Below are 21,895 nucleotides of genomic sequence, written 5' to 3' on the forward strand. Positions count from 1 at the left end.
AGATATGTTTCCACAAGCTTGCATATAATGAAACTATGATTGAAATTTCCTCTGAAAATGACTGATAATAACATTCATTTCTGACAGGTCATGACATTTTACTATAGAAAATCTATTAAAATTTGTACCTATAGTTGTAAGTTAAAAAAAAAAATCGAGTAATAGAAACTACAATATTTACTACTTTTATAATAGTTTTGTGTATGTGTGTGTGTGTGCAGTGCAGTGTGTTTTAGTTAGAAGACTCAAACACTGAGCTCCATAGTCTTGGATCCAAAGGCAGCTCCCTTTACACCAAAATTAAAAAAAAAAAAAAGAACTTAAATACAAACGTGGTGCTTTCAGACCCTAACGAAACACTTACTCAGTGGAGCTGAGTTAACAGGAAACAAAACATTATAACTGCATATAATTCATAGACCAGGAAGAACCTTGTAAAAATCCATTTTTTATAGAGACACTCTAAATACCTCCTGGAAAAAGCACGCAGTCACACACTCACATAGACGCCTGGTCAATACACACAGCTGGAGACCAGAGTACACTGTCAAAGGCAATTTGTTGAAAATCAGTAATGTAACAATTAAAACACATTATAAATGCTACTGGCTTCATGTGGGAGTCTAACCCACATTTCCTTTCTGCACTTGAATAACATTACGATGAAGGATTACCACAGCTTTAACACATTATGTGTCAGCACTTCTGAAGATTTTTCTTTGTGGTGAGGTTGCTTCAGTCTCTAAAGGGCAATGAAATTCATGAGTTATTATTAATCATATTGTTTTCATTTGAAGACGAATTTATTAAGAGTTTACAGTTTATATATTTGACTCTCTCACAGTGTCTGCACTGATTTCCTTTGTGTTGCAGAATGAAGAGGGGAGCTTTCATTAACATGAGGAAAATAAGGATAAGTTGAAAACACCGTGGAGCTCCGTGTTTTTCTGAGGAGCTGTGTTGTGTGAGTACATTTTAGCCGAGACACCAACTGTACTAAAAAATTCCTAGCCCTTTTCCTGAGGAAACCCAAGTGACAACATTTCCACAGCCGTGGACCTACGGTCTGCTCACAACCCCACTCAAAGCCCACCTCCATGTTCATATAGGCTCCCCAGCTTCGTTACGTTTACGTCTTCGCGCTGCTATGGGACAGTCCCTCTGTCCGTCTACTTAACTGACGTGAGTGGAGCTGTAGTCCCCTCCCAGCGGCAGCAGACGCTATTTGAGTGGGAACCAGTGGATTGTTGTACATAGAGCCGATTTAGTGTCGTCAATGGGAAGCACACGAGACGGTGGCAAAGCTGGTTACGGTCTAGATTGAAATCCGCAACTGCACCATGCTCTCCAGGTCTATTCCGCGTCTGTGGATTACATTTTGCTTTTATTTATGCTGTTATGTAGACAGCGGCGAAGCACAGAATGCGAAGGAAGGTAAGTTCCTAAAGTTTGGACTCCTCCATGCCTTTGCGGTTGGAGACGAAATTAACAGAAATGTGTCAAAAATCAGCAAATCACGTCCTGACTTTTTTCTCTCTGCATCTCTCTCTTTTTGATTTTTAATCACTCGGCATGTGTATATCAGATGATAACTGAGCGGGGATGACTGGGCTGTCTGCTACCAGGCTGGATTGCAAAGCGACCTCTTGGTGCTTTTACGCACGGCATCTAAACGCTGTAGATTAGACGCAAAGGCTCGAGATTTAATTTTTGTTACAACATCAGTTGCTCGTTATAGATTAACAGTCTGTCAGGACTAAGTAGGTTTAGATCTCAGCGGTTTGATGGCTCCAGCAGCAGGCTAGCCTCGCTGGATGTGAGTGCGCCTTCTATCAGGACGCAGTTTCGGGGGGTTATTTCCTCGGTTTTGACGGTCGTGTCTGTTCTTGTGTCTTGGAAGGAAAATGCAGTAGACTGATGCGCAGTCATGATCTCCCTCAGACTTTGAAGTCGTCCAGAGGCAAGGCAACATGAGACTAAAATGGAAGAGAATTCAAATATATCCCAACAGCTGAAAATTGGCGCCTGCTGGTAACCAGTTAAATTAAAGGAAATTAAAGAAATTATCGTCTTAATAAAAGCAGAAAGTCGCTCCTCGTGTATTAATGTTCACAGCCGAAAGTACAGTGTAATAACCGTAGAGGCTGATGATGATCGGAATTTTAAATCATAGGTGAATGCGGGGATTTCGTAGACCTCCATCAGAGGTCTTTAAAAAAAAATAAAATAAACAACTGGAGCCTATATTTTATTTATAGATTGATTGATTTTTCCGGCGGTGCATTGTGGCTGCTGCCAGCGCTTGTCGTGATGGAGATGTCTGCTGATATTAAATACAATTTAAACAACTTCCTCCATTTTTACGGCCGCTCTGCGCTCTCGCACTCGTCCAGAACAGAAAACACGCTGCCCCCTTCCTCACCGCCACTCTTTAAAACTGCAGAGACGCCGCATGTTACAAATTGTTTCACTGTAGTTTTGTGGCTGTCTAGAGCTCAAAATAGCCTTCCTTTTTAAGCTTGTGAATCCAGGGTGACAGGAGCTGCTTTCACCGCAACGCAACAACTTCCCCTGCTAAAATTATTTTTAATAAACGTGGAAAAAAAGCGACATTAGAGATAACTGCGTAAATTTTATGCGTTACGATTCCTATTATATTTGTTTCGTTACTCTTAAAAAAAAAAAAAAAACATATAAATGCAAGTCTCCTAAAAAAGTTTCAAGCATGAGGACCTGTCTGCTGCAGTGTGTACCTTCCTTACTGCGTGTTTTTGCTGCTGGCAGAAATTAGGTCGCGGGTATGTGTTGTACAGATGTCTGGCCTACCAGTAATACTAAGGTCCGGTACCTCAGTGTGATTTAACCACCTGCCTCTTGGTTTCCTGTCACTAGTGATTCTGCTGGACTCCAAAGCACAGCAGACAGAACTGGAGTGGATCTCCTATCCTCCCAATGGGGTAAGTCTGCGGAACCTCTGCATCGCCTGCATGCGGATCTGCTCCATATATCTCTATTTTTTTCCTGCTTTCTGTGATGTCTCACAAATGTGATAGGAATAATAATATGTAGAGAACACATACAGAAGGACCAGTGTGCTATATTCCTCTGCTCAGAAGAGTCTGTCCAGGAGAAAGATTAAGAAAACAAGAAGCTGTTTTCTGCAGCTAAACTCTGCCGGCTTTTGGCATTCAGAGCACAAAGGCCTCAAGCAAACCACTTCTAACTTGCTGATTGGTGTGTGTGTGTGTGAGGGTGGGTGGGTGGGTGGGGTGGGGGCTTTTTAAATAAATAATGTGAGCACAAGCAGATAAACTGAGCACCATCATTCTTTAAAGATGCGCTTGTGTGATAAACCGTTAATCTGCCTTCGCTGCAGTTTTTTGTGCATAGAACTGTCTGAAATGACTACATTTCATAAACCTTTGTCATATTCATTACAGTGTAATCACCTCCAGTTTAGGGTTGATCATTAGATGCCTATCTCTGTGTGACTTCTTACACATTAAAGTTTGTTTCCTTGCAGATGCATTCATTTACAAATCCGTGTTGTCTTCTTTCAGTGGGAAGAGATAAGCGGCTTGGATGAGAACTACACCCCCATCCGAACATACCAGGTTTGCCAAGTTATGGAACCCAATCAGAATAACTGGCTTCGGACTAACTGGATAGAGAAGGGTGATGCCCAGAGAATTTTTGTGGAACTGAAGTTCACCTTGAGGGATTGTAACAGCCTACCTGGTGTGGTGGGCACTTGCAAGGAGACGTTCAACTTGTACTACCAAGAGACGGATTCAGAGGTAGGAAGGAGCTTAAGGGAGAACCAGTACGTGAAAATTGACACAATCGCAGCAGATGAAAGCTTCACTCAGGGTGACCTAGGTGAGAGGAAGATGAAGCTGAACACCGAAGTGCGCATAATTGGCCCCCTGTCCAGGCGGGGCTTCTATCTGGCCTTCCAGGATGTAGGGGCGTGCATTGCCCTGGTCTCTGTCAAAGTTTATTACAAGAAGTGTTGGTCTATCATTGAGAACCTGGCCACGTTCCCAGACACCGTGACGGGATCAGAGTTCTCCTCGCTGGTGGAGGTCGAGGGTATGTGCGTGAGCGATGCCGAGGAGGAAGCCGATAACTCTCCTAAGATGCACTGCAGTGCTGAGGGGGAATGGCTAGTTCCCATTGGGAAATGTATATGCAAAGCTGGATTTCATCAGAAGGGAGATGCGTGTGAACGTGAGTTCCTTTTTTTTTTTTTCTTAACATAATATTTTGGAATAATTCTCTTAGTTTTTCTTTGTTGAATCAACTTTTAGAAATAATTTAGTTGCATTTTGAATTTAACAAGAACCCCCCCCCCCCCCAAAAAAAAAAAAAAAAAAAAGAACAGGCAATAAACTTGAGAGTATTTGTGATTTGATTATGCAAAACAGGTGAATGACAATTTAGGCATCGGTGGCTGTACAGTTGTGTGTGCAAATAGGATTACAGGGGGCGGCTTGACAGCAGTAAACTTGCATAAAGTATTAAGGCAGACGTCTTAAGTCTAATTATTTGATTTTATGTTAATTGATTATGAGGCTCTTAATTTATTGACATGATTCTGTTGACAATGGAATTAAATAATCTCTTGAGTTTAGGTCCTCAGCGCCAGCACTTCTCTCTGTCTTACTGGCTGGAAGCCAAGACAATCACTAGCAGAATATACAGGTCTAGAGGAAGGCCAGCCAGTCACTCAGTGTTCTCTCTGACCCGGCCAAATGACCCAGACAGAATGGGAAAACAAATTGCTGCTGTACTGTGGCATTTTGGCCTCAGGATATTTATGAAGGAAGGCTTGTTTTTGGATTGTTGTGGTACCGAGCGTGCTGCTACAATTACCAATAATGTGCTTTCTGTCACTCTGAACTCCCAGAGGATTATTTGCAGTGGACATCTGACTTGAATGATAGAAATCACTGCGGATTAAAAGGGGTTGACTTAGGTCAAGGAACTTAAGCGGCGTCCCTTGTCAGCGAAACTTTTTTTTTTTTTTTGCAAAGCGGGCAACCTCAATCTAAGCAGCTTATAAGGAGCAGCAGCCAGTAATAATTGCATGGAATGTGTCTAAGAACAAATTAGAGTCCCTGGCAGACAAGCTTTTATGCCACGCTGTCATCCATTAGGGACCCCTCTGAGGGAGGTGTGCTAATGAAATATATTAGACCATGTAATTTAGAGCGACACAGCCTGCCTCAAGTTGTGCTGTGTCTCTGATGTTAGCAGGCTATCGCTTATCCGACCCCACAAAACTCCTTCTTATTGTTCTTTTGTTTTTATACATGTAAGATCCGGGTTGCGCCCTCAGGTTGAAAGAAAGCCCACAATTTCCACAGGGACGGTGATGCAGCAAAACCACCAACCTGGCAGAGTCATTTTCACTACCTTTTATTATTACATCTTGCTACAGAGCCCTCATAACAGCAGACGGTTGCATGTCTCTATTAATTAATTTGTTAATTTGTCAACTACAACAAATAACCTGCAGATACGGGCAGCAGCACAATGAGTGTACCCTTTGGTCGTTAAAAGCCCGAGGGATGGAGTCTTCCTAATGTGTGTGCCGATCAGATTCCAGTCTTGACACCGCACCTTTATGAGCTTTATCTCTACTGAGGCATGAGAAGCTTTTGTATCAAGGGGTAGTTAATCTAAATAAAATGAGAATCACGGTGCACCATCAGCACTTCTTCCAGTGGCTCCACTGACATCAAATTGTCCATTCAGTAGTTTCCCCCAGAACAATCTTAAAGCTATTCAAAGTATTTCTATCAGCTCAACAGCAGAGCAATAAGTCCAAGTGTCTGTGACTGCAGGAAAAAAAATGAGATCCTGGCTCTTGGACCTTAGACTGGATTGTCTTAGTGCTGTAAAAGTAGCCTACGTTGTCTTTTGACAATTTTTTTCTGTTAATACTTCATGGTACCTGCTGGACTTTTAATGTGAGGAATTAAAATGAAACATTGCCCAAACATATCTGTTTATACATGTGCTGCATGGTGGGTATTATAAAGAGAGGTGACACAATTTTAGAAATGGAGATAATCACAAACCCGTGAAAGTATTTTTTTCTGTTGTACTTGTTAGAACTCACAAATAGAGATAAGAGTTTGCAAAGGTTCCATAAGACACTTTAAGTTCAGACTTTTTTTTCCCTTCCTGACAGGGCTGACATGTGGGTACTTGTTCATTAGTATATTTTGGAAAGTTACAAAAAATGTTACAAATTCAAATGTTCTGATGTCTGAAAAGCATTTAACAGTTGAGGTCAAGCAGTCCTAAACCTAAACCCTAACCCAGAGAATATGTTTTACTCAGAAAAGCCCTCCTTGTGTTTCTCCGAACCTTACAGGGTAGAAATCTACCAGGTTGCCAGAATTAGGAAGCGTTTCAGCCATTTTAGTCAAATAGAAAGATATTACCCTTTAAATGAAGTCTCATGCATGTATTTTGGCCTTAATATTATTCTGCTTTAAGTTTTTCATCTGAGTATGTCAGAAAGGGAAAAATTCCATATAAAGGGATGGATGTTAAGCTAACCTTACACATAAAGCCTAGATTATACTTGGCTGCAGGCTGGGACAGCTGGAGACCTGATGGCCGAGCAGTCCTTCCTGTTATATTTCTTTGACATCTGCTTGAAATCCGCAGCCTGGAGAGCATCCGTAGTTTGTGCATTGTAATGTAAATTCTCTCTGCACGGACCATCGTGCTAACCATCTACTAATGAAATTTACTCCGAGCGGACCCTAGCAGACTCACAGACTTGGAAAGTATAATCCCTGTTTAACCCTTAATGGGTAGTTGGCAGCCCAGTTTTTCTTAACAGGTTAAAGCCAGTTAAGACTGTAGCTAAAGCTGGGATTATAGGTTCTGCGTCCACGAGACCCCTGGGTTGGTTTGGGTCCAAATGACATTTCTGACATTTCGTAATTAGACAGTGGGTGTGAGGATCCGTGCGAATGTCTGCATGGATCCTCACATCTATGAAGAATTTACATTACAATACAGGAACTACGCATATTCCCCAGGCAGAAGGCTTCTAGTGGATGTGAATGGCTACTCGGCTGTCGGGTCTCCAGCTGTCCGTGACTGTGTCCACAACAAGGTATAATCTAGGTTTAAGATCACAATGGTCTTGTAAACATTTGAAAATAATTTCTCCTGTCTTCATGTAAAGCAAATTGCCTCCTTAAGACACTTCTTAACTGGCCTATTTTAAAATGTGCAACTGTGCTATGATTATAACATGGATACTGAGGAAAATAGCTGGGACCGTTGGGTGGGGGTGGAGTGAGTTGAGCTGTCACTCATGTAATTTGAGGAGCCTCTTGTGTGGATGCAACTTGTTGTGATCCACTCATTCATCACCGTCAGCATAGAGGCCCCCCCTCCCCTCCCCTCCCCAACGCACACACACCCCACCCCTCCCAGTCTGTCGTTAACTCTTTCTGTGGCAGTAAAAGCGCTGTGTTCGTTCAGTGGTTTCAGTGTAATGGCTGTTGAAAAAGGCCAGTTGAAGTGTCCCTGCAGCCTGCGAAGGCTTCATTTTGCAAAGAAGTGCGTGTTGTGAAAATAGCGCCCATTCATCTGCTGGTTCTGTTCAGCGCTGGCCACCGGTGGCAATGGAGCCACTGAGTCGTTTAAACAGAAAGAGGGCCCTTGTGGGAGGACACTGGTGTCTTTGTTTCGCTCAATCCCGAGAATGTATGTTGTCCAATTTTGACACATCACATCATTGTGGTACTAAGTAACCAGTGCCTGAGAAATAATTAACTGTTGACCCTGTCCCAGACAGGGAGAGATCGCTGTCTGGTGGAAAACAGATAAAACAGGCCATATCTCGCTGCTATCGGTGCATGCTAACTAGAGAACTAATGAGAGGATACAGCATCCTGTAGATGCTGGCACCATCCATCTTGACTGTCAGGGAGTTAGACAGAAGTTACTAGGAGGCTGATTGATGATTGAGCCCCCTGAGGGAAAGGGCTGGGATCTGACCGCGACAGCGTACATGTATGGAAGCCAGCAGGCAGCTAGATCGAGCTCCAGGCTTGAAGAAAAAGCTGCATTTAGCATTTCAAATGAAGCCAAGAAGTCAGGAGGTCCTCATACATCTTGATGCTCACTTGATTGATAAGGTGTGAATTTAATACACCAAATGGCTGTCTTTTACCACTGCTCCAGAGCTTAATTATGCAAATGACAGGTGCGTGTTGAATATCACAAGAGACCCAAATGGGCCTAAATCACTCAAGATTGAAATAAATTGGTGATGGATGGGATCACATCCTGTCACTGCCAGCGCCTCCTTCCTGTGAATAGTAGCATTCTTTCACAGCCTAAGGCCTTTTCCTACTTGTTGTCTTGGCCTGGCAATTAGCAGTCTGAGATAAGATGTATTATTTTCTGCTCAGAATGCTTTCACCAATAGAGTTGGCACTAGCCTAAAAGTGATCACTTAGGATAGGACCCCAAGACAAAGACAAACAGAGCTGTTCAGTGCTGCACCCAATAATAACATAATAATTAAGGTCATTTATCAAGTAAAATGCCAGAACTCCGCAGATATACTGACTTTATACTATTCCAGGTGGAACTAGTTTGGTTTTCGTTTTCTTTTGGCTGAAAAAGAAAATAATTTCTTTTATTGCAAGTTAACTTTGGAAATTTTTGCCCAAAGAAACAAATTGACCTAATAATTAAATAAAGGCTGGATAATTCAGTTTCACGTCTCTAACCACAGCCAAAGTCAGTGTATGTTTTTTGATTGAATTATCAGTACACAAACTCTGGGTCTCTGTGCTCTTTTTGCTGTATACAGGTGGATAAAACAATACAAACAGGGATTGCAGGTTCTGTAGAAAAGAGAGCAGTGCTTCATTAAATTACAAGAAGAAAAAGGTAAAATGTCGCTGGATATCAGTTGAAGTTACACTGCTGAGAACAGATGTAAAATTAGCTTCATGACAATTCCAATGCAGATGTTCTGATTTAGTTCTTCCTCATTAGTAGAGACAAAATCACAGCTACGTCCTCCGAGGATGAAGAGAAGAATGTTTGAAATCATGATTTGGCAAGCTGGAATAATTATAATTAGTTTACTTTCACATCTAGGACCCCATTTTTAAATAGCCACTACAAAGAAAAAAAGAAGAAGAATCTGTTTACCTGGGTAGAGTCCCTTGCCAGCAAGGCTTATTGAAGGGTCTGGCAGCCCTGTCAACACATCAGATTAAATAAAAAAGCCTCATTTTTCATGAAAATCTTGGAGGCTCATTGGCAAAGTTGTTTGGTTTAGTAAATTGGTAAATTAGTCTAAAAGTTAATATTGATATTACGTGAAGCAGTGAAGGAGGTTATGTTTTTGGTTGCATTTCCATGTCATTCTGTCTGTAAACATGAGCGCTCAAAACATTTTTATGAATTCTGATCAAAGTTTGTTGGGCTGTGAGGTGGGGAAAGTACAATATAAAGATTCAAAATATCATTTCACATTTGACCTCTGACCTCTCCTTCAAGGTCAAAGTGATAATATTGTTATATAGAGCTGCTTAAACTATTTTTCTTAGTGCTGCTGTTTGCATTAACAGCATATACACATATAGAGAACAATATACGGGGATTCTAAGTCTCATCTTATTTTGGGCCTCTGACCTCTTCTTCAAGGTCAAATAAGGTCAAACTTTTGTAAATTGTTTTTTATCTTTCAGACAACGCTTAAAATTTTTTTGCCTTTGTTTGTATTGTCAACATTTAGGAAACGATGCTGGAATAATTCTAAATATCACACAGTTTGCATCCATTTGACCTCTGATCCCACTTTAACGTCCGCCTTTCTTTTGCATTTCTTATCTTTAAAGAAAGTATTGTCAACAGGAAGAGAATGAATCCCCATAAATAAGAAATAAATATACGCAAAATTATGTCAAGTATATTAAAATGGGTTTCAACAGGGCAAATAATAAAAGCCTGCATTTTGCATTAGTTTTCACTGCACTACAAACTTCCTAAAGAACGTTTAAAAAGAGCAAATTGACAAAATGAATTTATAAAAAATACAAAAACAATACTAATCCCTTAAAAGTAAAAAGTGCCCAGAGAGCGAGCTGCCTTGGCGGGGGTTTGTGCTCTCGAAGTGCTTCTTGTTAACATATTATTCACAACTGAGTTTAGAGAAAGCCAGGGGGGCTGCCTGTGTAATGGATCTACCTCTGCAAACCAGGAGGCGCTTTTAGCAGCATTAAAAACAAGTTTCATGAAGATATTGAAGCTTGATCGGCACCGTGACTCCGGGACAGTTTTTGCTTCATTTTCTTTGTGCTAAGCTCAGGTTTATGGCATTTTCACAGCTTGTCTTCGGCAGGCATGCCATACATTTTTAGCCTAATTTAGTCTCTGCAGACAGAGGACCAGATGGAATGCCAGTTGTGCGCTACATGTTCTCGGATGGGGATTTTATGAAAAATGTTAGAATTTGCGTGGTAAAGGTTAGCAGCACTTGGCAAACAACTGAATATGTGTGGACAGAGGAAAGTGATGGAATGACATAATACAAGGAATTGACTGATTGATTTGATCAGATTTTTTCCTTCAAAAATGAATACAAGTGGATCCCCTTTGATACTGAATGAAAGTGATTTAATCAACTTTGACTTTATCGCAGTTAGGAGATCCGCGTGCGTGACTACGTGAATTCCAGTTTGACTGGGTTACCGTCCTGAGTTTAAAGATCTTTGTGATTAGAAATGCAAACTGGATCAACCAGCTATTTGGAGTCAGAAAGGAAAAATAAAAGCAGACCTCCCAGTTCAAATTTGAGGCTCTGTGTTGCATCACATGAACAGACAGAATGTGAGCAAACATTGTCACACAAAGAAAAGCATATGGTCAGTTAAAGACTTTGTAACCACCAGAAACTGAGAGCCTGGTGATTTTGTGACAGATAGCGTTATTTCCAAGGTAACACTGAGGTCTGCATGCTTGAGGTCAGGGAATATTAACTTCATTTACACATGGCTGCAGACCAGCGCAGCGCCACAATGGAGGCCTGGCTGTTGTGTTTAGTAATGTGAGCACCCTGGCTGACAGGATGCTGTCAAGGAGAAGATGGATGTTTGCAGCAGTTGACCCCTGATCACCAGCAGAGTCACCTCTCTGCCCCCCCCCATGGCTAAAGAGCCCTCCTCGCAGTGCAGTGGCCCTCATCTTCTGTTGCAGTTTTAAGCTGTTGTCCCGTTTAGCCATTCAGACTGTTGCACAGATGTCTTTTTTTTTGTAATTGCTTGCCTGCTGACTGCTTGAGAGGGATGTGATCAGATAGGAGAGCTCCATGTCAAAAGACATTGTCTTTGGTGTTCTCTTTTGTGTCCCTGTGGCATGACGGTGAAAGTGATGTGTGACTAGGCCTGGGGTCTTGCCATCTTAAGAGGCAGCAGGGAGGGCACTGTTATCAGTGGAGCTGCTCCTCTGGGAGGCTTCAGACCATTGGCTCTTTGGTTCAGTCTTCCTTTAAGAGAAAAATCAATAACTTATTACATAACTTCTCACTTTTTCACCCACTTACGCCCAGAGCAGAGGAAGCACAACTTAAGATGTTGCTCTGTTGCAGGAAATGTAGCTGTTTCTTTCAGAGCGTTGTCTCAAAATAAATCAGTGCCAGTGTTATGGAGTAAATGGGTTTTGGGCTACAACTGCAAATTATGCTCATTACTGAATTATGTGCTGAGAATTATTCAGATTACCTGATGAAATGTTTGGTCTACAAAAAAAAAAAAAAAAAAAAAAGGGTCAGAAAATAGTCACGATTCATTTTCAAACTGTCGATCCATTGAGACACTTTTGATACTTGATATGAAAGTGAACCAACCCTTTAGGAGCGGATCTGCACACACACTCATCTGAGGCCAGACTGGTCCCTGTTTCAGGGGGGAATTGGCCACAGACTGGTGTTCCATTCCTTTCTGTCATAACTCTGGAATCGGAGGAGGGTGGGTCGTGTGTGTGTGTGTGTGTGTGTGTGTGGTGGTGGGGGGGTTGGGGATGGGTGGCTAAGTTAGGAGGGTTGATAGGCATTGGCATCCAGAGATAATGCTCAGTTGCTGACTGGGGACATTTTCAGTGCTGATTTCGCTTGGGCTCCAGGGGACTGTGGAAGGGTCAGACCTTTAGACCCGATGCTTTCATCCTGAGAATGCAGAGTCCTCGTCTCATCTGCAGTGCCTTTTAGCACAGCTCCTTTTTAGAGCTGGCCACCTCCTTCATAAAGGTAGCCTGCTTGGCTGAGCTTAAGGACCCACTCTCTTGTTTCCATGTAAGTTAAATGAACTAAACAAAAGACGATTAGGCAGGGACATTTTCCATGTCACTGAGAATCCATTTCAAAAGCTCACTCCGCGTGATAACTTAAAGAAGCAGAGACCTCTTAGGAGGAGCGCGCACAGACTCATGATGCAGGCCAGCCAGGCAGCCGTTCGCTGATGTAATGGGTTTAATCTTGAAATACCCTTCATTTTCTACCAAGTCCATTCAATAAATTAGCAGTAGCAATGAAAGAGAGAACAGGTGTTGGAGTTTGCTGCTTGTCATTTGTATAGCTGTCAGTAAGGGCTCTTAACTCCTTTATATTTAAATCACAAAGTAAGTAAATGCCTTTGAGAGGTTTAACTGAGATTTGATATTAAAAAAAAAGATTAAAAACGTTAATTTTATGTTTTTCTTTTTAGGAAGATGAAACCGACGTCACCTCGTTTGTTTCTGACATTAATGTCCCCCGCCCTATAAATCGGAGTGAATGAATTTTGTTTATAGTGCTCAGATTTAAATTTAAATTGAAAAAGAATTAGTAGTAACATTTTTTTTAGAACCCCCCTGAAACTGATGATGTTTATCAATCCTGCTGTTGCTTTTTTAACAGGAGCGATCAAAAACAAACATTAGTAAAGATTACCTATTTTTTAAATGCATTTTGTGGATTGTCTGAAGCATTTCTTTAACTACTGTACAGGAGGAATTAGTTTAAATGCTTCTATTTTTTAAGCGTTGTAGCAGGAAAATCAGCGTAGACGTCTGTTGCACTTCTTTAGACGCCACACTGAGAAAAAGGAACTTAAATTTTTGTGACTTAATCAGCATCTGGCTTTGATCTTTGCTGTGTACAACCAGAACAGCCACTTCCTTCAGGTTTTCTCTGCTCAGAGGGCAAAGCTGCATGCCCTCCAACACAGTGTATGGGAAAGCTAATCTTCTTTTTGTTTCTCATGGAAAGCTACTTATCTCCCACTAAGCACAGGTACCTCGGATGAATGGGCTGGTTGTGCAGATGTGTGGAGAGCAGCAGCAGCCAGACATAATCATTCCAAGTATGTGTGGGGTGCAGGGAGGATCCGGCATAATATGACATCAGATTCTTTAACCATTTAATATGTGTTTCAGTGGCTCCTATTAATTCTGTTTCCGTCCTGATTGCTGCAATGCCCTTGCTTCCCTCCTTCTTCTAAAGCCTGTGGGAGGTGTCGCTGTTTAAAATGAGCTTGTTTGAAAAGGATTTGACATTGAAACTCTGTCTCTGTCCCATGAAGAGATTTTTTACAATAGACTTGTTTTTTTTTTTCTTTCTTTCCTTTTTGTTTTCTGCCACTGTTTCCCCAGGCTGAGGAGGCGCTTTGCCTCTCCTAGGTGGGAGATTAACATGTCTGCAGGCAGAACCCCAGCTACTGAGCATCCCCTTTTAACTGATAAATCACCCAGGTGTAGAGTGGTGCATTGGGCTCTTAGGAAAGAAGGAAAATTTGACAAACACTCGCTACTTATTTCTGTGATCACGCTCGTAACCAAAATGTGTTTGAACTGGGAAAAATGAATTAATCAAATTAAAGACCAAAAGAATTCTGCAGACTTTGGATACCTAATACCTACTAAATAACGTATGTCTGCCTTCAAGGTGCACTTGATTTTTCCCAAATCTTTGAAGCTATAAAAGTCCACAAATCCCCCATAAGATGAGATCAATTGAGCCATCGTTTGGCTTCTAAAGTAGAAAAAATAGACTCGGCCTGGATTCTTCCAAGTCTGCCTGTCTGTGTTACTCTCATATTACTCTAAAGATATACTGCCTCTTACAATGCAGGGGAAAACAGCACAGGCTTTAGTCCATAAAAGAGATGCAGCCATAGTTCAGCATGCATTAAAATGCCTTGATGAAAAACAGAGCCTGATGAATGTCCACACTGAGGCTTAATATTTATTGAGGCAAGGAACATAAGTCAGATCTAATCACAACAATGCTCATAGACCCTGAGCTACATTAATGCATATGAAATAAGCTCCGTGTGAACCATTGACATCGTTCTCTGTTTTTGTGATACATTATCATCCTAATTACCTGCGTTGAAAGTAAAACTTAAAAACATAAAGCAGGATTTGGGCTTTTAAATAGCATTTCATAGATCCGTGAACATGCAGCGGAAACAGCAGACAGACCGTGTTTCTGAGTGTGTCGGCATCCCTGATAGTACTGCAGTGCAATGCAAGCAATCAGAAACATTTGAAAGACATTTTTTACAGATGGCACTTCACATCAGGCAAACCTGTTTTTCATACCACACAAAATGTGTCTATAGTTCCATAATTTAGTATCTGGAAAAATGTCTGTTCCACATTATAACATGTTATAACGTTACACATAGAATCAGCTGTTTTACACTAGCAAATATAGTGTGAAGGGGCTTGGTTTAGGCAACATTTAACATTTAACTGCCATGGAGAAAAGAAATGAGCTCCTCATACTCTCTGGGCAAAATGTGTGGCATTCCTGTCCCTGAGTGCACATCTTATATCTGCAACTCTTATGAAACAAAGGCTTTGAAAACAGATTTCAAGTCAAGCTCTCAAGAAAGAAGACAAAATTTAACCCCTTTAGCAGCTATAAAAAGGCCACTTATTTAGGGTTATGGTTAAGGTTACATTTACCCCCAAAACAAGACAAACACACAAAAAACACTACATTTCCAGCAGAACATGGCCTTGTGTGAACATAGTTACCAGTTGAGAGTGAATGTTAGAATCATGCAGACAACAGAAAAGAAACTGGAAGGAGACGTAGTCATAAACCAGAGGCTAAAGGTGCCACATATGATGCCATACCATGCCTGTGTTTAGAGTTGATATTTATGAAGACATTTCCCTATCACTGTGGCTTCAGCCATAGCAAGGGTTTTACAGAAAGCAGTGTTTTTTTTAAATAAGAAAATAAACTGTTTCCTTTATCACACTTGACCCATTCCACCTGGCATTCATCAGTGGCTGTGCATGTTGGGCCTGTCGGCTGCTTTCCTCCCTCTGCCTCTTTTATCACTCTAATGGGGTGCTATCTCCAGGCTGCTCTCTCCGGGTCTCCACAGCCCAGCTTGGCTCCCTTCAGCATACATTCTTTCCACATCCATCCCGACACACGGGCGGATTTAACACATAATCAGGTTGGACGGGAGGGCAGTCGGAAAAGAAAGAGGGAAGGCCTGGCCTTGACAGGACTCATCACACGAGGACTGTGGAGACAGAAAGGCCCACACTAGTCATTCTCACTTTGGCTCTGGCAGTGTGCAAAAAATAGACGGAATCTCCCACATTCCCACACTCCAGCTTTCTTTTAGCCCTGTCCGCAGCAATATTGAGACAGATGGGGGGGAAACTCAATATTCCAGCTGCCCTGCTTGGACCAACTTGTCCCCTCTGTTCTCAGTAGTAAAAAGGATTGCAGTCTTGATTGGATTTGTGGGTTGCAACCAATTAAGAAGATCAGTTTGAAGTTCTTTTGAGACAAAGTCTCACTGGTAAATTTTTCAGTGCTGGTAGCAATCTAAGACCTTTTTTTTGTTACCAAAGCAACTTTTTAAAAAATACTTTACCTTCTAATATCTAAAGCTAATGTTTTTCCACCTACATCTGCTTTGCCACAAGAATCTGTATTTTTCATCTATCCACAACCGCAGTGATTCTCATCAGTGCCCTTACAGACAGCCCAAAATATACACATGGATCATAAGCACTGACCGCACTTATATGAACGCATCCATCTAGGCAGATACCCAGAGTCACCTACTTAGTTCTCTCTGTCCCTAGATGGGCATCAAACTTTCTTTGGACTGATTGTGTGTTTTGCATTTTCTGGGTGGAGTCCATCTTGAAATGGTCTTTGGTATGAGGTTCTGGTTCAGTGTAAGGACATACCCAAGCCATCATAGGCAACCGTTTGATCTCTTGCATCACACTATGGTTCTTTGTCGTCTTGTACAATTCTTAATTTGAGTTTTGTTTTTGTATTTTTAGCCAGAAGCTGTGGCATATCTTCTGTGCATCAATAATCAAACAGTATCTGCATTGAGGTATATAATGCTGCACTTCCAAAATCATCCCCAAACCAAGTATTCTCTACTAGATTCTGATCAGTTGTTGATACGTTGCTGTTTTTAATGATTGATGTTAGAGACTCATTTCAGTTGGCACACTACCATCCAGCCTCTGCAAACACAGAAAAAAATGAAAAAAAACTAAAATGACAAATTTAGAATCCAGCCTGTCATCAGAGTCACAAGATTAAGTGAAGGAAAAAAACACCAAGTGCCATGGTGTTACCCCCCCACCCCCCCTACCCCAGACGAGGGAAATAATTATTTTCTATTTTGGCCAGAGAGGGATATGTCAGGCTATCGCGTAAGGAGTCACTGCCACTCTGCCTCTCCCTCCCTGTCTGTCACCCAGAGTGTCGTGACACCGCTGAAGCTTGAGAAAACTGGATGTAATTCAAGAATGTTAAGAAGCTCAGCTTGAAGGGAAAAGAAATATACTGAGTTCTTACAAAAATACAGACACCCCCCCCCCCCCCCCCCCCCCCCGCCGCCGCCTTTTTTTTTTTGTGTATGTGTGTCTGAATAAGATAAGGAGACTTTGTTTTACTCCTTGGGTCAGTGTCTGCTGTGATAGAGACATTGAAGGCACAAGAGTGTTTGATTATCTGCATCCCACCTCTCTGAGGACCTTTCCTTTCTCATGCTCCTCTTCCTGGCTCTGTGTAAAATTGCTGACTGCAGCTTGCCCCCCCCCCCAGACACACACGCACACACACACACACACACACACACACACACACACACACACACACACACACACACACACACACACGTCACTGAATGAAACTGCTTGACCACTGGAAGGGAAATTACAGATGCTGGCGCTCTGTCCCTGCCGAGCAAACCGGCTGGAATGTAAGACTTCTTGTATTTTTTCTCTCTCTCGCTCTCTTTTCTCCTAAACCTCAATCCACTTCTCTGAGGACAGGCTAATTTCTTAGAGTCTTAAATAGGTTTGCTGTTGTGTCTGCCGCGCAGCTTGTTTAGCAGGCCCCGTGTCAAGCCAGCAGTCTGCCTTTTTCTGTGCAAGAAGATTAGACTTACATAAATGGGCCCTTTCCCAAAGAGTCACTCTGAAACACTTCATCCCTACAAATGTAATTACATGATGGACTGTGAGTCCCCTTGTCAAAGTCAGTGCAAGTTGTAGAGTGCAAAGAGTCCAGATTTTGTGCGGTGCTTTAACATGTTTGGGTGTTAGTGTTTGCCACTAAGGTGTCAGTCATGTTGTCAGTTAAGAAAGCTACTGGGTGAACAGACATGGTGTAATTGCTTCACAGGTATATCCTTCCAAAGAAAGTGTTGCTGGTGGGTCAGTTGAGAAAGAACATCTCACTCACCATCATCCTGGCTGAGAATGTCTCTCTTTGGCATCAGGTGCCAGGAAAAGAGAACTTGCCAGCAGCGAGTCAGTGTGTGCTGCCGCTGGGACAGGAGTGCTGGGCTAGGATGGCTGTGTTTGTACTTGTCACTCATTGCACTGATACTAATGGGAAGAGCTGCAGAACCACTTAGTTGCCCATGTCATACAGGCATTCGATTTTTGAGGCCTCATTTGCCGCCTTGTTGCTTCTGTAAACATTTCCGGGTGCCAAACCCAGTCAGGCTGATAAACACATGGATTGTCAGTGAAAAGGGAAAAAAAAAAAAATGTAAAAACTGAACCATGTTCCAAGCACAAACTGTAAAATCTGGGATTATTGTTGTAGTTGGGTCAGCCATTTCAGCAGCTCTTCTCTTCACGTTTCAGAATAGGCTGGTAAAAGCCCACGGTGGTCCACATTAGGACCTTTGTTCCACCTGAGGAGTCACGTTCATGTTCTGTTCATGTCCTGTACTTATTTGCTTCCTTGGTTAGGCAGTCCATGCTATGGGTTGAAATGCCATGGACTGTTTTAGAAGGGGAACTTCACCGCCATTTTTCTGCCCTCTGACAGCAACAGATGCAGTACACATTTGGTCTGATGGTATCTATTTCAGATGACTTCAGATGATGCTGCATTTTACAAAATGTTAATAACTAAAGGGGGAGCCAATGCACTGGACTCTAGGAATAAGAGCCAGAGCATTTTGAAATACATTACATACTGTAGTCGTCAATGCAGTGCGGTGCGGTGTGGTTGTTTGGCTTGTGGTGCACCTCTCAGTTGTGGTAACCTGGTATATGCAGTTCGAATGGACCAGAGGTGCTCAGGTCAGTCAATACATGCATTTCTGTGATACAGTTGGAAAAGACCCAATGTGTTGACCGTGACACCATCACCAGCACTTTACTTGGAGGCCTTAATAAAGCATTAATAGCTTTTTTTAAAGTATAGATTTTTAACAGACTTTAATAGACTTATTTGAGAAAAAACCATCAGCTTCAATGGATTAGAAAATAAGGAATTACACAGGTAAACATTATTTAGAAAGGAAATTGTGGAGACTGTGTGGAGGGCATTGTGAAGCATTTTTGTGGAGTTCTTAGAAAATCCTAAGAGGTTTGCAGAAGAGATGGTGGAGCCTGTGTGCCCTGAGAAAGCCCTTCCTCTTGAATATCCTTCAGTATCATCCTAAAAAAAAGATGTTGATTTAGGCCCAGCTCATCTTATAGTTAAGTGTGTAGATCTACTTATAGAGGGAACCTGTTATGTTTTTGCTCACATTTTAGCTTCTCTCTTTGTTTGGCCCGAGCAGCAATCAGAGCAGTCATGTGAGGCTGCTATGCTGACAGTCAGAGCGCTGTGCTTAATGTGACTATATTAAGGATATACCCTCTCTATGATATCACACAGGCTGAAGAGGCAGGGATTACTTGTACATATGACGACATCATTATCTGAAAATTTCCCATATTCAAGATCTGCGTGGAAAAACACAATAACTCCACTTTAAATATTGGGCAAAAAAAACAAAACTCTCTTACAGCTTCAGTACATGTTTAACTGCTGGCACCTGGAATTTGGAATCAGTAACGATGGAAGCTAAACAATTTATTTATAACTGTTAAAAAAAAATCCAGCAAAATGTACAAAATGTGAGTCATGAGTTATCCAGCGTTTCATTTTGAAAACCCTCCTCTTAAAGGCCTTGTACTCTTGTTATTCTGCACCCTGGAGGGGTGTGAGGTTGCTGTGGGGGGTCTCGGTCCATTCAGGGTGTTTGCCCCTCTTCACACAGACCACCCAGCCGATGAGCCCAAACAGACATGCTGGCTTATCACAATGTTAAAGCTCCCAGCTTGGTGAGCGGAGGCACTGAGATCTAAGCATTTTTGAACCTGCTGGAGAAAGTATCATTATCAACATTCATGCGGGAGTGTTTACACTGAGGATCAGATACTGCAACACGACATGACATTAAAAAGAAAAAAAAAAAACACAAAACACCTAAATATGATGAGTAAGCACTTCCGTGGATATGTTTTGCCTGGTCAGCATTCAAGAGCCACTGCTGACAGCTTCTTCGTGGCTCTGTTTTCAATTACCAGCTAGAAAAGGTAAAGAAAGATTAAAGATAAAATCATGTTGTTTTTCCTCTTGGGGGGAAAAAAAAAAAAAAGCTCTTGTTTCACAAGACTACAGCACTGCGATAAATAGAAAATGACAGGGCTTTCATGTAGCTGAAATGGGGATACCCTGAGCCATGGCCTCTTCTTCACGCCGCTCTGGAAGTGTTAGAACCAGAAAACTCTGATTCCTTAGACTTTCTCATTCCCAACCTGTCTCAAGAGATGGCGGCCAAAAGGAAATTAAAAGAAAGAAAGAAAGAAAGAAAAAGCCAGTAGAATTGAGATTTGGAATAGGGGGCAGGCAGCATGAAAGTCATTGCTCGTTTCCCCCTGTGGCTCATGAAAAATGCATTTTAGTATAATTTGATAGTTTGTATGCAGAGCTGTATAGATTTCTTGCAGATTGTTTACAAAGTCATGTGGCCTAGATTGCAGTTTTTCACCATGCTTTAGCTGTGTTCTGCACACACACAGCCAGCCAGTGTGGATTAGCTGACTTCCAGGCTAAAATAGCTTTACCCCGAATAGAGATTTTACTCTTTGCTGGTCCTTAAATGTTGACTGTGTGATTCTCAGTTGGGTTGGTATGAATCACTGTATCTGTTTGTCATTACTTTCTTACATGGCACCTTGGGGACCTGAAAATCATTTGTAACTGAAGAAAAATGATATGTGTGTAAATGAGTTAGGTTTAGGAGCATAATTCTTAACTTACTATTCCACAACACAAGTCGTGATCAGTCATATGAGCCGACTTAGTTTGCTTACCTACTTGGTCAAAGGTGAAGCACTGAAATGATCCATTTGCTTGAGCGTGATAGAGTACATACGCTTATCTCACTACTGAAGAATGTTTCCTCTCACAGATATGAGCTGTTATAAACAAGGCAGACCCCTTCGCTGACCTGTGGATTCATCAGAATAAAAATGGCCTTGTTATTTCCCTCTCAGGTAGTAGCTCATCCCTGGGCAAAAGCTTCAACCTGAGATTTGCTGTACCATTTCACAGCTCAGCCTGCTTGATGAAGCCTGAGGGGGCAGGTTCATTCAAATGCTGGCTGCATCAAGATATGAACACAGTGGTTTGTTCTGTCATGCCCCTTCCATGATGGGAATTCAGCTATAAAGCTAAGGCTCTTTGAGGCTCTGTTTGCACAGGACTAATATCACCTCGAGACATTCAGTGATTTGTAATGACTGCTGAGATCATCAGTGAATGTGATCCTGTGTGAACCTGGCTCAGCTGGAACGTACCAAATCATATTCTGTGAGAATTTCAGAGAGCTGTCAAATTTCTGGTTGGGGATGGTAATGGGTTATATCTCATATCCTGTCTTGAATCAGTCAGTCAGTCAGTCAGTCAGAATACTTTATTGATCCCAAAGGGAAATTACTACTGTTACAGCTGCAACCGTTTCATTTAAACGAGTAACCCTAAAACACAATAACATACACTAAAGGCATAAAAGTATAAAGACTAAAGAGATAATGAATGTATTAAGCAATAAGTTACCCAGGAGTTGTTTTCATTTTACTTTCATATACTCTGTCAGGCATATAATTCCTTATATTAACTCTCTGAGGCCTAAGGCCCCCTAATCTTAATAAAAATACAGTGCTGTGAAAAACCAGTTGTTTTGAGATCATCAAACAAATTTTAATATTAGACAAAGATAACCTGAGTAAATACAAAATGCAGTTTTTAAGTGAGGAGTTCATTTATTAAGAGACAAAGGCTATCCAAACCTACCTGGCCCTAGGTGAGAAATCGCCCCTCCATGTTAAATCGTGATTAACCACATTTTTTGGAACTCCAAGTTCAATTTCGCTAGCATACCAGCCCTAATTACTGCCAGACCTGCTGAATCAAGAAATCGCTTAAATAGAGCCTGTGACAAATTGAAGTAGGCTAAAAGTTTTCAAAAAGCAACAAATCATGTCATAGTTTAAAGAAACTTGAGAA

The 21,895-nt window shown here is 41.7% G+C and overlaps 1 protein-coding gene across 2 annotated transcripts in view; it reads left to right on the forward strand.

Annotated features, from left to right (window-relative positions):
• Positions 1–1,261: 1,261 nt before the first annotated feature.
• The window catches only part of LOC115774018 (ephrin type-A receptor 7-like), a 99,407-nt gene continuing 78,773 nt past the window's right edge, over positions 1,262–21,895 (forward strand). For both annotated transcript variants that reach the window (XM_030721019.1, XM_030721020.1), the window contains exons 1-3: positions 1,262–1,434; positions 2,893–2,957; positions 3,561–4,230. In XM_030721019.1, the coding sequence (XP_030576879.1) occupies positions 1,341–1,434; positions 2,893–2,957; positions 3,561–4,230 (829 nt within the window). In that variant the 5' untranslated portion in view covers positions 1,262–1,340. The remainder of the gene's footprint in view (positions 1,435–2,892; positions 2,958–3,560; positions 4,231–21,895) is intronic.

Source organism: Archocentrus centrarchus, chromosome 24 (genome assembly GCF_007364275.1).
Source record: "Archocentrus centrarchus isolate MPI-CPG fArcCen1 chromosome 24, fArcCen1, whole genome shotgun sequence".
Lineage (NCBI taxonomy): Eukaryota > Metazoa > Chordata > Actinopteri > Cichliformes > Cichlidae > Archocentrus > Archocentrus centrarchus.